General features: G+C 41.5%; 1 protein-coding gene across 5 annotated transcripts in view; it reads right to left on the minus strand.

The window, feature by feature from the left end:
- Positions 1 to 14,248, minus strand: part of Ric3 (RIC3 acetylcholine receptor chaperone) — a 53,289-nt gene that overhangs the window by 13,342 nt on the left and 25,699 nt on the right. Inside the window, exons 2-5 of one of the 5 annotated variants that reach the window (XM_038316742.1) lie at positions 12,209 to 12,435; positions 11,186 to 11,258; positions 9,254 to 9,347; positions 2,954 to 3,099 (exon numbers count right to left, since the gene is read on the minus strand). In XM_038316742.1, the coding sequence (XP_038172670.1) occupies positions 2,954 to 3,099; positions 9,254 to 9,347; positions 11,186 to 11,258; positions 12,209 to 12,435 (540 nt within the window). Of the gene's footprint in view, positions 1 to 2,953; positions 3,103 to 9,253; positions 9,348 to 11,185; positions 11,302 to 12,208; positions 12,436 to 14,248 lie in introns of those variants that run through there. The other 4 variants (XM_038316734.1, XM_038316755.1, XM_038316762.1 and 1 more) reach the window with 4 other exon arrangements.

A 14,248-nucleotide genomic window follows, 5' to 3' on the forward strand; every position in this document is an offset into this window, starting at 1 on the left:
AGACAGGCAGATCTCTGTGAGTTCAAGGCCAGCCTAGTCTACAAGAGCTAGTTCCAGGACAGGCTCCAAAGCTGCAGAGAAACCCTGTCTCAAAAAAAAAAAAAGTATACATTCTCCTGGTGTCACAGACAGTAAGTAGGTAGGGAAGATTATGAACAATATTTTTCTAACAAGACATGTGTATGAAGTATGCAAAACTTATAAAACTACTTTCAAAGCTTACTTAAACTATTAAAGAAATTCAATTTATTCTTGTAAGTCTACACATGCACCTGCACACACATTCCAAAACATGAAAATGCCCCAGGCGGGCCCAGATAAACTCCACTAATGATTATGGATTAACAGCACTTCAACACAAACTTCCAGAAAAGACTGCAACGCCATTACTCTGAAAAAAAGTCCAAAGACAGTATAGGATAAAAAGAAAATCGAAAATCACTAGTAAGTAGCCTTTATAAACACCAGCATTAAAAAATAATCTTTGCAAACAAATACAGAGACACACAGCCAGACATTATACGGAGAGGGAGTCCTTGGAATAAACGGTTCTAAATGGGAGGTCTCCATCCAACTCCTTCCCTCAGAGCTCAGGGAACCCCAAGGAGGAGGAGCAGAAGGAGTGCAAGAGCCAGATGGGATGGATGGGGGACACCTGGAGAACAAGACCCTCTAAATCAACTGAGCAAAGCTAAGCAGTAAGCACAGGGCAGACATGGTCTGTACCAGGTTCTCTGCATATATATTATGGCTTTCAGCCTAGAACTTTTATGGGACGCCTGAGTTTGTGAACTAGTGGATCTTATGCCTTCCTTAGGGCTCTTTTCCTTCTGTTGCTTTGCCTTGTGCAACTTTGATGGGATGGTTCTTGTTTTATCTTATTATATTTTATTTTGTTATGTCTTATTGTTATCTCTTAGAAGCCTGTTGTTTTTAATGGGAGACAAAAAAGTAGTGATCAGGAAGAGCAACAAGGTGGGGGAAAGAACTGGAAGGAGTAGAGGGAGGAGAAACTGTAATCAGGATATATTGTATGAGAAAAGAATCCATTTTTAATAAAAGGGGGAAAGCCTTTGAAAACTGGTCTAGCCATATATTATCAAGTCAAAAATAGGTTTTAACACATGTTGTAGTTATTCTAGAACTAAAAACCAACACAGGGCTTTTTTTTTTTAATTGTTGTGACATGTGTATGTATGTATGTGAGGTGCATTCCTAAACATATAAATACAACCTTCTCAATCTGTATGTTACCTGTATGTATGTATGTATGTATGTATGTATGTTTTCAGGGCTGACATTTGGTATTGGACTAGCAATGGAGCGCAGTGGCAGAGCATATGCCCACACATGCAAAGCTCTAGGTTTCACACCTAGGAAAACACACACACACACACACACACACACACACACACAGAGCAAGAGAGAGAGTCAACTGATTTTCAACCAGTATGCTAAATCAAATTAAAGGAGAGTGATATAATATTGAGATATGAAAAAGCAAATTTAAGTTTTGATGCCTACCATCTATAAAGATTAACTCAAGGGAGAGGTTGGAGGGAGGAAAGGAAAGGGAGAAAATGGTGTAATTATACTTTAATTTCAAAAATATTAATTAAAAGATGATTCTCAAATAAGCCTAAATGCAAGCATTAAAGTCATATAATTTCTAGAGGAAAACATTTTATATAAGGTAAAGATGTCTTAAACAGAACATATAAAATGAGTTAAAAGAAAAATGAAAAATATAACTTCATAAAAATTTAAGGCTTCTCTTTGAAAGATGCTATTAAGAAAATAAAAAGGCGAGTTATAGGTTATGAGAAAATACATGTAAAATACCTAACTGGAAAAGTACTTGCATCCAAGATACATAAAAGCTCTTAGAGCTGGGAATGGTGATGCACATATATAATGCCAGTACTAGGGATGCTGAGGCACAAGGATAATGCATTTATGACTAACTAGCCTGGGTGCTATACGGTGACTATATATATATAGCCCAGCCAGGGCTACTGTATCACAAAACTTTGTCTCAAAAAAGACCTCCATACAGTAAATAAATTATGTTGCAACTTAATAAAAACACATTCACACAATTATCAAAAATAATAATTAGAACAAGCTCTTCAACAAAGATATGCAGTTTGGAAATAAGCACATGAAAAAATGTTCAGCATCATAAGTCACTGGGGAAATGTAAATTTGAGTTATGACTGCAATACCACTGTAATCTCACAGAATGGCTAACATTTACATAGACATTGTATTAGCAAGGATATGGGATAACTGACTCACAAGCTACTAGTGAAAATGTACAGCCACTTTAAAGCTAGCTTACAGTATCTATAAATTTAAACATATACGGACTATAAATCCTGAAATCCCAGCCCTATATTGAAAGAGAAGCACAGTGTGTCCAAATGAAGCCATGAGAAGCCTTGCATGCAAACCTCATAGCAGCTCAGACCCCACAGTTCAAAGCCAGAAAGAATCCAGTGTTAATCAGCTAGTGAGCAGATGAACAAGCTGTGGTATATTTATACAATACTCCAGCAATTTCAGAAAGAACGTGTGACACACTCAACAACACACATGACTCTCAAAGGCATTACTCTAAACAGAAGACACCCACCATAGCGCATCTGCACTACAATCCATTTATACAGGAAAACCCCAATTATTGGAGTGGAAAGCAGCTCAGCTGCTGCCAGAGGCAGGAGGGCAGGACTTTCTATAGCACAATGAAACTGTTCTATTCTGAGTTTCTATTATGAATGTGATTACAACTGGAGATGTTTGGCAAACTTTCCAACTGCACATTTATAAAAGGTAAACATTATGCAAGTGAGAACAGAGATTTGTCATGCCTCAGTACCAGCTGACTTTTAAGGAAACTGGTAAGATGTCCTTTCTGGGTGACAGCTAATAAAGAAGTAAGGGGGCATTTTACCTTCCCAGTCCTCCATGTAAGGGGCTTCCTCAGCTTCCTTCTCTGGAGTAGATGTGTCAATGAACTTGCCTTCTTTCATGACCCTCGTGATTTCTCGGAGCTGATGCAGTAATCGTTTCTCTTGGTCAGATGTCACAGTCTGTGCTCTGCTGAGAAACATCAGACAATCCAGCCATTTGGTGGTCAGCACTCCTAAGCAATGGGGGAAACTTGGCCATGATCTGTTTGGATCCTCACAGAGGAGGTCTAACAGCAGGTGATTTTCTAGGATTGACTCTGGAATGTCACGGTTGGTGCCAGGGATGTTAGCTCCATGCTGTGATCTTACAAACGGGGAGTCTACTCTCCAGAGCACGTCAGTGACCGCTTGAGTCCATGATTACTGACATGGAAACAAGATCCCAGTGGTCTCAGCCGTACACCTCACCAGGCTGAGCCCCCAGACTCTCAATTTCCTTCGAACTCGTACCTTATTCCCTTTACTATGAGACACTTCTTTGAGGCAAGGATGTCAGAGAAAAATATTCTAGGCCATTAGTCTCAGCCACAGAAAAACACTGGACTGGAATCAGAAGGCTTATTCTCAGAGGTGCATAACTCGGACACTCAATCACGTAGATAGAGAAACTCACAACCTGAGATCCACAAACTGAAATTTACACATGGTGATTACAGTTCCTGCCTTTTCTTTTTCCATTTCTCCTTTCCCATTCCCTCTCCTCTCCTTTCTCCAATGAGCCTATACACCACAACAGTACTCGGTTTCTACAGTTTAGAAAACTGCACCTGACTGCCAACTTAGCTGTGGTTCTGGGCAAATACCTGCAACAACAGCACCAGACTTGAGGGAAACAAGGCCCTGGAGAGGAAAACACTGCATCACACAGAAAGGCAGGGTCCTAAAAACCCGTTTTGAGGCCAGTTCATCTAGTGGAGGAATTAAGGGAGCTGCTCATTCTCTCCTTAAAGCCCCAAGCACCCAAGTGAGAGCCGCAGGAGGAAACCATGCACCAGTTATGGGGGCGCCCATTCCTCTCTCTGCGCAGTGTGATCTGCACTGTGCTCCTCTCTGTGCTCAGCCTAACAAACTTCACCTGACTGGAAAAACAGGATTCTCCTCCAAACACTGAGCGTGTAACTGAGGAAAAGGGTGTGTCACTTCCACCTCCCTCACTGGGAAGAAAACAAAAGCAGGTCAGTTCTCCAGCTTCCTTTAATGAAAAGGACCCATTTTGTGGGAGAGTCAGGGGTAGAATAGACGCCCCGCCTCCTTTCACAAAGCCTGGCTAGCAGTTCTTACAAACCGTTTCTCTGTACAGGGAATATTCTGACACTAAATGAAACAAAATTGAGCCTCTGCTTCCTAACTTATGGAAAATGGAAACCTTTAACTAAAATAGAACAGATAAAATAACAAACTAAAACATCCTTTTAACTTTGAAAACATAAGTCTGTCTGTCCATTAATCAGAGTCCAGGATACACATATCGCCTCTTCAGGATTTACTACAATGAACGTTTTTATGGAATTCTTGCTTCTCAGCCTGCCTTGAAGCCCCCAAGGGCAGTCAGACTGCTCACGGCAGCACACATCACGGCACATGTCCGTCTGGCTGGTCACTCACTCACCATTTGTTTTCCTCGACTCTGAGATGTGCTCTTCACTCTGTCATTTACCAAATCTTACAAAAATCAGCAGTGACTGTTTTACTCCTGAGTCCAGGGGCCTTTATCTTCCAGTTTGTTCTTTTCGATTCTTCTTACTTAGAGCATCCTTCCGAAACTTCCTGCTTTAGCCAGGAACACACCTGCATCCCTCCCACTTCTTTAGGCATTTCTTTTAGTTTTCACCTTGGCCTACTCTCTCCATTTACTAAAGCCTGGCCATCACGAAGGCTCAGTTTTACAGTCACGCTCCAGGGAGGCTGACCCAGCATCACAGATTGAGTCATTACCTAAAGAGATGTCCTAACCCTATCTTTAGTCTTTACTTTTTACCCAGATGCCCCTGTTGTCCAGTTATTTCCTCAGCATCTCTACTTGGTCATCACACTAAATTTCAAATTAACCCCAAATTCAGTCCCTCAAAACCAAGGCCCACAAGAAGCTACATGAACAAACAGAACAGGATAACAGGTTATCTATGGCAGATTCCAAAATGTTAGAAAAATATAAGGTGATTAAATAATGTCACCTGACTTTTAACCAAAGGAATCATCAAGTCCAAATCCAAGAATTAAATACGGAAAGAAAAAAGCAGAGAGGAAAGACCAAGGCTAACACCAGAATATGATGGTCTCAAAGATTTGGTGATCTCATCTTTCACCATGACCTTGATTGTATCCCCAACAGCACATAGTCCTGTAGCTATTATATATTATATGTAGCTATTCTGACAGCATCTCAACCATATTCAAAGTTCAGTCTATGTTTATTATCTCAAAATTCTTATCTTCTTTCTCTTCTTTCGTGTTTAATCTTAGTTAATGCCAGAATCTCCCAAGAAGTACTATTTATCTTCATGCATCTTTGTATTTTTCCATTCCTTCCACGTTATTACCTAGTTGGTTTCCTTTGGGGGCACAGTCTCTGTTTTGCTCACACTATAGGTTAGGGTACAGCCATTCATCCCTTTACCGTCCTTTGACAGTGGTCAAGTGGCAGTCTTCCTATTCCATCTTCCTGTCTGTTGTGTTGGTTCATTAATAATTGCTTGACCTAGATTGAACCAACTGAGTGGGAGGTCAATGCCTCAGCAAAGGAAAACAGATTTGCAAGGTCCTAGATGCAAAGATGTTTTAGGGGGGGAAAAGGAGTAGTTACGTGGGTTGGAGGGAGGGTGGGGCATGTACAAGAGAGCATGTGAGGGAGGTTGGCAAGGCCAGGGCACTCAGGAGAAGGCTCTTTCTAACCAGCGCTTCCTCAGGCTACACCATGTTTCTAGAATATAAGTCATTTCTGACCAGACACTCTACTCTTGGAAGGAAACCTTGTTAATTCTAAAGGCAGAAATAAGAACATCTCACCTTGCTTCCTTAACTGTGTCTCTGAATTTGGTACTGTGTTTAAAATCAGACATAATATAAAAGTCACTGCACATGTACAGACCTATACCCCTGAGGTGAAAGGTACCTCAAAAATTTACAAGCCACATCAGGAACCCTTTCGATGCTTCTAGTCATACATAGATATATGAAGGTACAGTTTCAGGTCTGACTATTTCTCAGTTTCAGGCCAATATCTTGCAGTCAGGAACACTATGGAAAGTATGCAGTATGTGGATACCATACAAAAGGTTAGAGCTGTAAGCAAGCATGTGCTCCTTGTCTTAAATCCTTTCCTTGCCCCAGAAGTCAAGATGTCATCAAAATCATCTAACAGAAAACACTGGAGCATCCACAGTTCTTCAGATAATCCTGAATGCTAGAACTACTGAGGCAGGCACCGAAGGAAACCTGGTGCACAGCTCACCCTGCACAGGAACCTGTTCAAATGGATCAAGGGAGAGGATGAAAACAGAGTCCACACAAAAGTCTGTAAGGTCCAGCCCACCCAGGACTAGGTAGGTCATGCTAAGTTCTGCAACTCTTAGCTTGCTAGAGGAAAGCAGGTGAAACACTTCAAGATCTAGGCACAGGATTTTTATTTCAGGGATCCAAATAGCATAGGAAACTCCATGAGAACTGAAATAGGGCGATGTGAAATTAAGAAGCTACTGCACAAGAGTGAAGGATGCCTGCAGAAACGGTATAGGATCCTACGCTACACATCAGACAGGGGACTAAGATCACAGAACAGATAAAGAACAGAAAATTAAACAACAAAATCTAATCATACAATCAATAAAAAGCCTACTGAACTGAATGTACAGTTCTCAAAAGAAGAAACACAGATGTCAATAAGTGCTTTTAAAAGTGCTTAGCATCCTTAGCCACCAGGGAACGTGCTTTCATGGACGCAGAGTTGCCTTCCAGCTCCTGAGAAGCACTACAGGTAACACTTTACATATTTGTTGCTTTGCAGGCTGGAATTGATATGTTCTCAAGCAGTCTACACCTCAGCCTCTTGTAAAGAATAAGACATTATAGAGGTTCCCCAGGAACAAGGAGATGGTGCAACTCTAGCTGCAGTGCAGGGACACCTTCCTCTGGCTCTGCACATACAGCACAGAGAAGACAGAAGGTAGTTAGGAGCTACAGTGCTGAATTCCTGCGAGGATAATAGAGACATGGTACATGTTGGACAGGTGACAGATCATCTAATTTGAGTCTGAATATCTTCACATGGTTCTTTAACCCTGGGGTTAGATCTCCCGAGTAAGGGACTCTAACTATAGATATTCATCTATGGAGTTCATGACTCTTAGACTTGCTTGGGACAGTCAACAGCCCAGACTAAGGTACAGATATTAATCTGAGGCATAAGGGCCTATAAAAGTCAGGGTAGTTCTCCACCCAGACAGGAAGTCACATGCATTTGTCCATTAGATAATGTCTGCAAAAGCAGTTAGCTCAGAACAAGCTTTAGCAAGTTCAGTGAACCTTTATACACACACAACTACAGTCATGTATATATGTGACTTCAGAAAACACTTTAGGTTTTAAGCCTACTTTCTGAACTGCAAAGAGGTCAAAGTTCCTGACACAGACAGGCAATGTTCCAGTGCTCATCCTCATGAATAGCATTTCAGTAGCACAGGAGATAATATAAGGAAATGTCAGGCGCTGAAGCTGCAGTGTGAGGATGCCTACTCTTCTCTCTTTTCTCCACACCCCCTTCAGACAGAAGTTCGCTGTTAGCCCTGGAACTTGTAGACCTGGCTGGCCTTGAACTCCGAGACCCACTTGCCTCTGCCTCCCGAGTGCTGGGATTAAAGGCATGCACCACGGTTCAGTTGTCTACTCTTCTAATATGCAAACAGGGATGGGCAAACTGATGTCAGGGAGCAGAGGAGGAGACACAGAGCACAAGTACTTGAAAGATGGCAAATACAAGAGGTCAGTGCCTGTTCCTTGCATCAAAAACTGTGGACAACTGTGGGAGAGACTGTTCACTATCCCGCATGAGATTGTTATGGCTACTGTGAAGTTCTCCCTCCTTTCCTGTTAGAAAGTTCAGCTGAGACTCTCTGCCTTGGTACACAGTATCCACAGTATCACATTCTGGCTTTTCCTTCCTGGGTTTTGTTTAAGTTGTTCCCATTTTCATAAACCTCTTGCACCTTCTTTTTCAGATCCTTGGCCAGTGTGGCAGAGCAGAAATGTTCCTTCCTAAGTGTTTGCCTGAATATATGTCTGTGCACTACATATGTGCAGTATCCAGGGAGGCCAGAGGAGAGCAGTGGATCCCCTCCCCTGGAACTGGAGCTACAGACAGTGTGAGCTGCCATGTGGGTGCTGGAAACTGAACCCAGGTCCCTGGAAGAGCAGCTGTGCTCTTAACCACTGCAACATCTCTCCAGCCCCTTGTTTTTCTTTTTTCAATTTGGTCTCAGAAAATACAACATACAATAACCAGATTTTACTTAATATTTTACATTAGATAACTAAGGAAAGATACTTCTTAAAACTAGGTTATTTGATCCTACATGATTTACAAATTTCAAACTCTCACAATAATTCATACCATATTTAATGCTTGAAAATAGGTTTCTCAATAATATGAAACTGGATGTCAACTGAGAAAGAATACATATATTACACCTAATCTGACAATTACATAAGACAAAAACATGTAAGACTTACATGTCTATATATCAAAAGCAAAAAGATACTCTAAACATGAAATTGTCTGTGTCCTATTTGATGAAAACTTACCTCTTGAGCCAGATATGGTGGCGCATGCCTTTAATCCCAGCACTAGGATGGCAGAAGCAGACAGATTTCTGTGAGTTTGAGGCCAGCCTGGTCTACCGGGCAAGTTCCAGGACAGTCAAAAGTACGTAGTGAAACCCTGTCTCAAAAAGAAAAAAAAAGTTTTGGATGTGGAATCACATGCCTTTAATTACAGAACCTGGGAGGCAGAAGCAGGAGGATCTCTGAGTTCGAGGCCAGCCTGGTCTGTAGAGTGAGTTCCAGGACAGCCAGACCTACACAGAAAAACCCTGTCTCAAAAACCAAAAACAAACAAAGAAAAAAAGAACCTTTACCTGATGAGCCATCACACTGCCCCATTTCTTTCGCTCAGGAGGTAAAGGCAGTGAATTTGAGGCCAGCCTAGTCTAGTCCTAGGACAGCCGAGGCTACACAAAGAAATCCTGTCTCAAAAGCGAGCAAGCAAACAAACAAAAAAGAAAACTTACCTCTCACCATTAGGTCCCACTCTATTGATTAATTTTTCCATGGCTTCTTCTGTCTCTTTTAGTTTTTCTTGCAGTTGAACAAGCTCATAATTGGCTGAAAAACAAGCATCAATCTAAGAGCCATCATATGCCATTCCCTAAACCCTTTCAAGAAACGGCTAGCCGAGATGATCTGTGATAATCCAGGCTTCTTCAGAGACTCGGGAAATAGACGAGCTTCTCTAACTAATACAACCAGTGCAGAAAAGGCTCAGAGGTCTGACCATGAGGATCAACAGGATACATACTCACTAAGGAAATGATAAATAAATCACTCCTTCTTCCACACAGAATTCAACAGAGCCAACTAAAGAAAACATCTAACACTGAAAACACACCCTGCAAAGTCGCCCCAGCGTAAATGCAGAAGGTAGATGACAGCTTGTGATCCACACAGCACCCCTGGGTAACGTACCAAGCCTAGAGAGTACTAGAAAAAAGGGTCAGGACTCTGAGGTGAGCCCTGTTTGCCTGTATTTATGGTTTGGAATTAATAGCTTCATTGTTATATTTCTTCAGTAGGAAATCCTGAATTATGGTTGAGACCTCCTTGCTCAAAGTTTTCTGACCCTAGTTGTCTAGAATAAAAAATAGACCATGCTAGGGTATCCATAGTTGCAGTTTTCTCAGACAGGGTCAGTAGAATGTAGACACACACACACACACACACAGAGAGAGAGAGAGAGAGGAGGGAGAGAGAGAGAGAGAGAGAGAGGAGAGAGAGAGAGAGAGAGAGAGAGAGAGAGAGAGAGAGAGAGAGAGAGAGAGAGCGAGCGCACAACAGCAAAAAAAAAAAAAAAACTCAAAACCGTGAAGTGCACTTTCAGGCAGTAAGGAAACTAAATGTCCCTCAGCATATGAACACCTAGACTTCTATTTCATACCTTTCCTGTATAGACCTGCTGGCTTCAAACTTACTCTATAGAGCAGCCTGGCTTCGAATTCAGATCCAGCTGCCTCTGTCTCTTGAGTGCTAGGATTAAAGGTGTGCACCACCACTACCTGGTTCTAAAAGGTCTTAAGGCCTTTTCTTTCTTTCTTTCTTTCTTTCTTTCTTTCTTTCTTTCTTTCTTTCTTTCTTTCTTTCTTTCTTTTTCTTGAGACAGGGTCTCTGTGTAGGCTGTCCTGGAACTAGCTCTTGTAGACCAGGCTGGTTTCAAACTTACAGTGATCCACCTGCCTCTGCCTCCTAAGTGCATGCCCCACTACTGCCCGACTCTAAAAAGTCTTTTAAGGCAGTTAATTCCTGTGAAGTGGGTGCAAACTGCACTACGTGGCGCTGAAGTTATTGTTAATTTTGCATGATTCCAGATTAAAAGATAAAGCTGACTCACCACTATTGCCATTGTTATAAAAAGCAGTCTTAGGAGTACATTTTACCATTTGATGTACTTCTTTCTGTCTCTGACAAAAGACGGTCTCAACAGTCTGTTTTTTATTTTATTCATTATTAGAGTGTGTATTTTGTTTTGGTTTTTACTATTTTTTGTGCTTTGTGTATGCACTGAGTGTGTGTGCATGCGTGCTATATACATTTTATTTCCCTGACAGCACAGAATACTCAGTGGGAAACTATCTGATAGCACATTTCAAGATTCCAAAGTGTCAAGAGCTAATTATAGACTGTAACAGTGATGCAATTTCTCCCTCCGGTTTTCCTCTGAGAAGTAAACACATTTGCTACAAATATCCTGAAGACTACAGGTGAAAAGTAACTAAGTCAAATGTTGACTGTTAATTTGCTAATGTATACCAAAGATCTAGCAGCCTTGTGCCTTGTGCAGCATTAGCCCTTTAAGACCCAATATCCACACACTTTTGAGAAATGTCTGTCCCCCTGGCTGTATTCCACTCCAACTCAGTAAAACTGAATACGTGGGAAGGAGCACTTACTGATCTTCCTGTGGGCATTCCCAGGTGGGGCAATGGAGCAGTTCCGATCTTCCGCAGTTTTCCCCTTCGAAAGCTGAGGATGAAGGAGGTACAGCACATCAACAGCAGCTCAGAGCCTCAAAGACACGGAACACCGCATGTTAAATGGAAAGAAAAAAAAAGGCTGGGAGACAAAAATTAAGTCAGAAATCAAACCAAATATCAGCATTAGAGAAATGTCTTTTTAAAAGCCACTGAAAGAGTCAAGAAGGCAAAAATGATCAAAGCAAAACCAAAGCACAAAGGAAACAAAATCTTATCGTTGTCTGCGTACCCATGCTTATTGAAGGACAGGTGATGTAAAGTACCACCCCAGGGACATTCTCATGCTCAGCTCAGGCTGCCTGCAGAATTCCTGGGTGAGAAGAAACTACTCTAAGCATGAGCGTAAGGTGAAGGTTCTACACCTCTTCACAGAGAACAAGTCTGTAGCCTACAAAAACCTACTTGAAGGTAGAACTAAATTGGGGGTTTGCCTTAAAAGACCCAGCAGGACACCCAGAACCAGGAAATATTGGGCTGAGTATGTAGATATGACAGTTTTTTGGGAGAATTACAGAGATGACACTGGACACAGTATCTTATACCCTGGCACCATTAAATGGACCTTACAGTGGCTACTTGGAAGCCTGGCTTTCATCCTATAAACAAGCCTTTTCCTAGAGCATCTTTATGGTCTATCAGCTTGCAAAAATGCCCAGTTTTTTGTTCTTTTCCTTTGAATTATAGTGCTGATTGGATTATGAACTAGAAGATCCAGGTTTAAACCCTGGCCTTACATTTTAGTTGTAAATCTATGCTAAGATTTCTCAGCTGTAAAACTGAGATGATAGCTATCCTAACTGTTCAAAGAGATGAAGTTTTTTTTAAGGAGATGATGGATTTGAAAGGGCTGTGTGACCTTTATAGGGTTTTACTGGAGATGATTTTTATTATAATGACATTAAATTTTCACTGACATATGTCTAAGATAATTCCACTTACCTTAAACAGAATGTACAGTATGTACAAAAAAATTCCAAAGCCATAGACTGGAATGATCTGGCCCATCAGTCCTCTTCCACCGCCCCCTCCTCCAGCACCTCCGCCTGCTCCCTTGGCCTTTGCAAAGGCCTCTGCAAGGTGGGACCTCTGGAAACGAGCTCCAGGCATCTGACTGTCTGAGGGCGCTGAGTGGTGATGCATCATAGGTGGAAATCGGCCCAGTTTTCCTGAGAAAAGTAATTACTCAGCTTTACCTCTTCTATTTTAAATGTGGATATGGCAAAACATCTTATGCACTGAAGTTAAAATAACAGAAGCATCTCAAACATGTTTAAGAAAAAAATAGAAATTTGATTAGAAAGATAGAAGTATCATACAGATACAAACATGTTGTAGTAATCTCAACTTATTCACTAAACACTTTTCCTCTTCCTTCTTGGTCCATAGCTAAACTACATTTCCTCCTCCTGTAGAGTTAAATGTGATAGAGTTCTAGGCAAAGGAACTTGGTCAATAAAGCTTCCCATAGGTTCAATTACATGACCATTTCCTTCTGCAGGATGGACACTAAAGGCCAGGGAGACCTTGACAGTCATATGTAGCAAATGGCAGAGCCTCCATCAACCTTGGTTCCTAAATAACTGTGGCACAGGCCTCTACTTGTCACCCTGCTAACTTAGAGTCATCTGGTCCTGTTTGTGTAAGTGAGAAGCGAGCATTTATTGTGTGAGGGCCATTATATACTGTGGAGTCTGTCTGTTACAGTGGTTAGCCACCTCTATCTAATGCAAAAGGAAATGTAATGTATTCTCAGGAGAGAACAGAACTAGAAACTGGAAAGCCATCAGGAAGATCCAGACCGGCTACTTTCACATTCCAGCTCCAACACTCTCCTCTCTATGGGACCACAGCCTTTCCCTTTGTTTCTTTGCTCATAACTTCAATCTCTTTCTTCAGATAACTCCTCTAGATCTTTGTGCCCACAGCAGAAGACAGTCATTCCAAATCTCTCAATTTGCAACTCCTTCAAGAAACTAGCTAAGACGGGCCCTAATTCCAAATTCCTCGGAGGAAGGCTGAGTGAGTGCACAGCTTAGGGAGGCAAGCACCCCTTTGGATCAGCTATAGTTGAGCAGACAGAATCAAACAGGAAAACAGGGTCAAAGGCCCAATCCTGGAAGAGCTTAGAGAAGGGGAGGTTTATAATCCATTTTCTTTCATTTTTTTAAAGCTCCATTAAGAGCATCCAAAAGATAACACCACAAGCCCAATTGGAGACAAAGAAAGGAAACAGTAAGTCTTCAAGAAGCTACAAGTACAAGTGCTTGAAAGCCAGTGTTGGGATAACATTCTAAAGTACAGAACACTAGAGAACAGAAGAACCTCCAAGAAACTCTTAAACACACAAATTTACTATATTTGACTTCAACAAAACTAAAGATTTCTGTACATACAGAAGACCATGAACAGAATTAGGAGGAATGAAATCATAAAAAAGTCTAACATTTAAAATGGAAAAGGACTAGATATCTATAATATAGAAGAAGAACCCGCCACTTAATGATAGCACAAGAAATTCACAGCAAAAGGGACCAAAGATATGAATAAGGAACTTACAAAAAGGGACATCTAAGTGGCTGCCAACACACAAATAATGAAACTTAAAGTATGACAGTGGCTGGTCAGTGCTGAGTTATCAATACGAACAGGGTATGCGACCAAAGTGCATAGTTACGAGAAAGGACTTTCTACCAAGCAGGATGGTGGAAAGTAGCAAAAGGTGGCCAAGATATGGGAAGGCAAGAACTGTGCACTGAGGTAAGAGTGCACACACACAGTCACCCTGCTGACTGGTACCTGTGCTTTGTGATACTATACATAGGTTGGATGAGCTAGTGGTCCCTCCTTGGTGGGTAAATCTGGGAGAAGTGCTCAGTCACAGTTATGGAGAGGTGGCTGAATTACTCACTTCAGATCTGTGATGGAAAGCTCACTATGACAATGTATCAACGAGCTTCAAGTAACTAACCTTCATAATTG

The sequence above is a fragment of the Arvicola amphibius genome, chromosome 1 (assembly GCF_903992535.2).
Source record: "Arvicola amphibius chromosome 1, mArvAmp1.2, whole genome shotgun sequence".
Taxonomy (NCBI): domain Eukaryota; kingdom Metazoa; phylum Chordata; class Mammalia; order Rodentia; family Cricetidae; genus Arvicola; species Arvicola amphibius.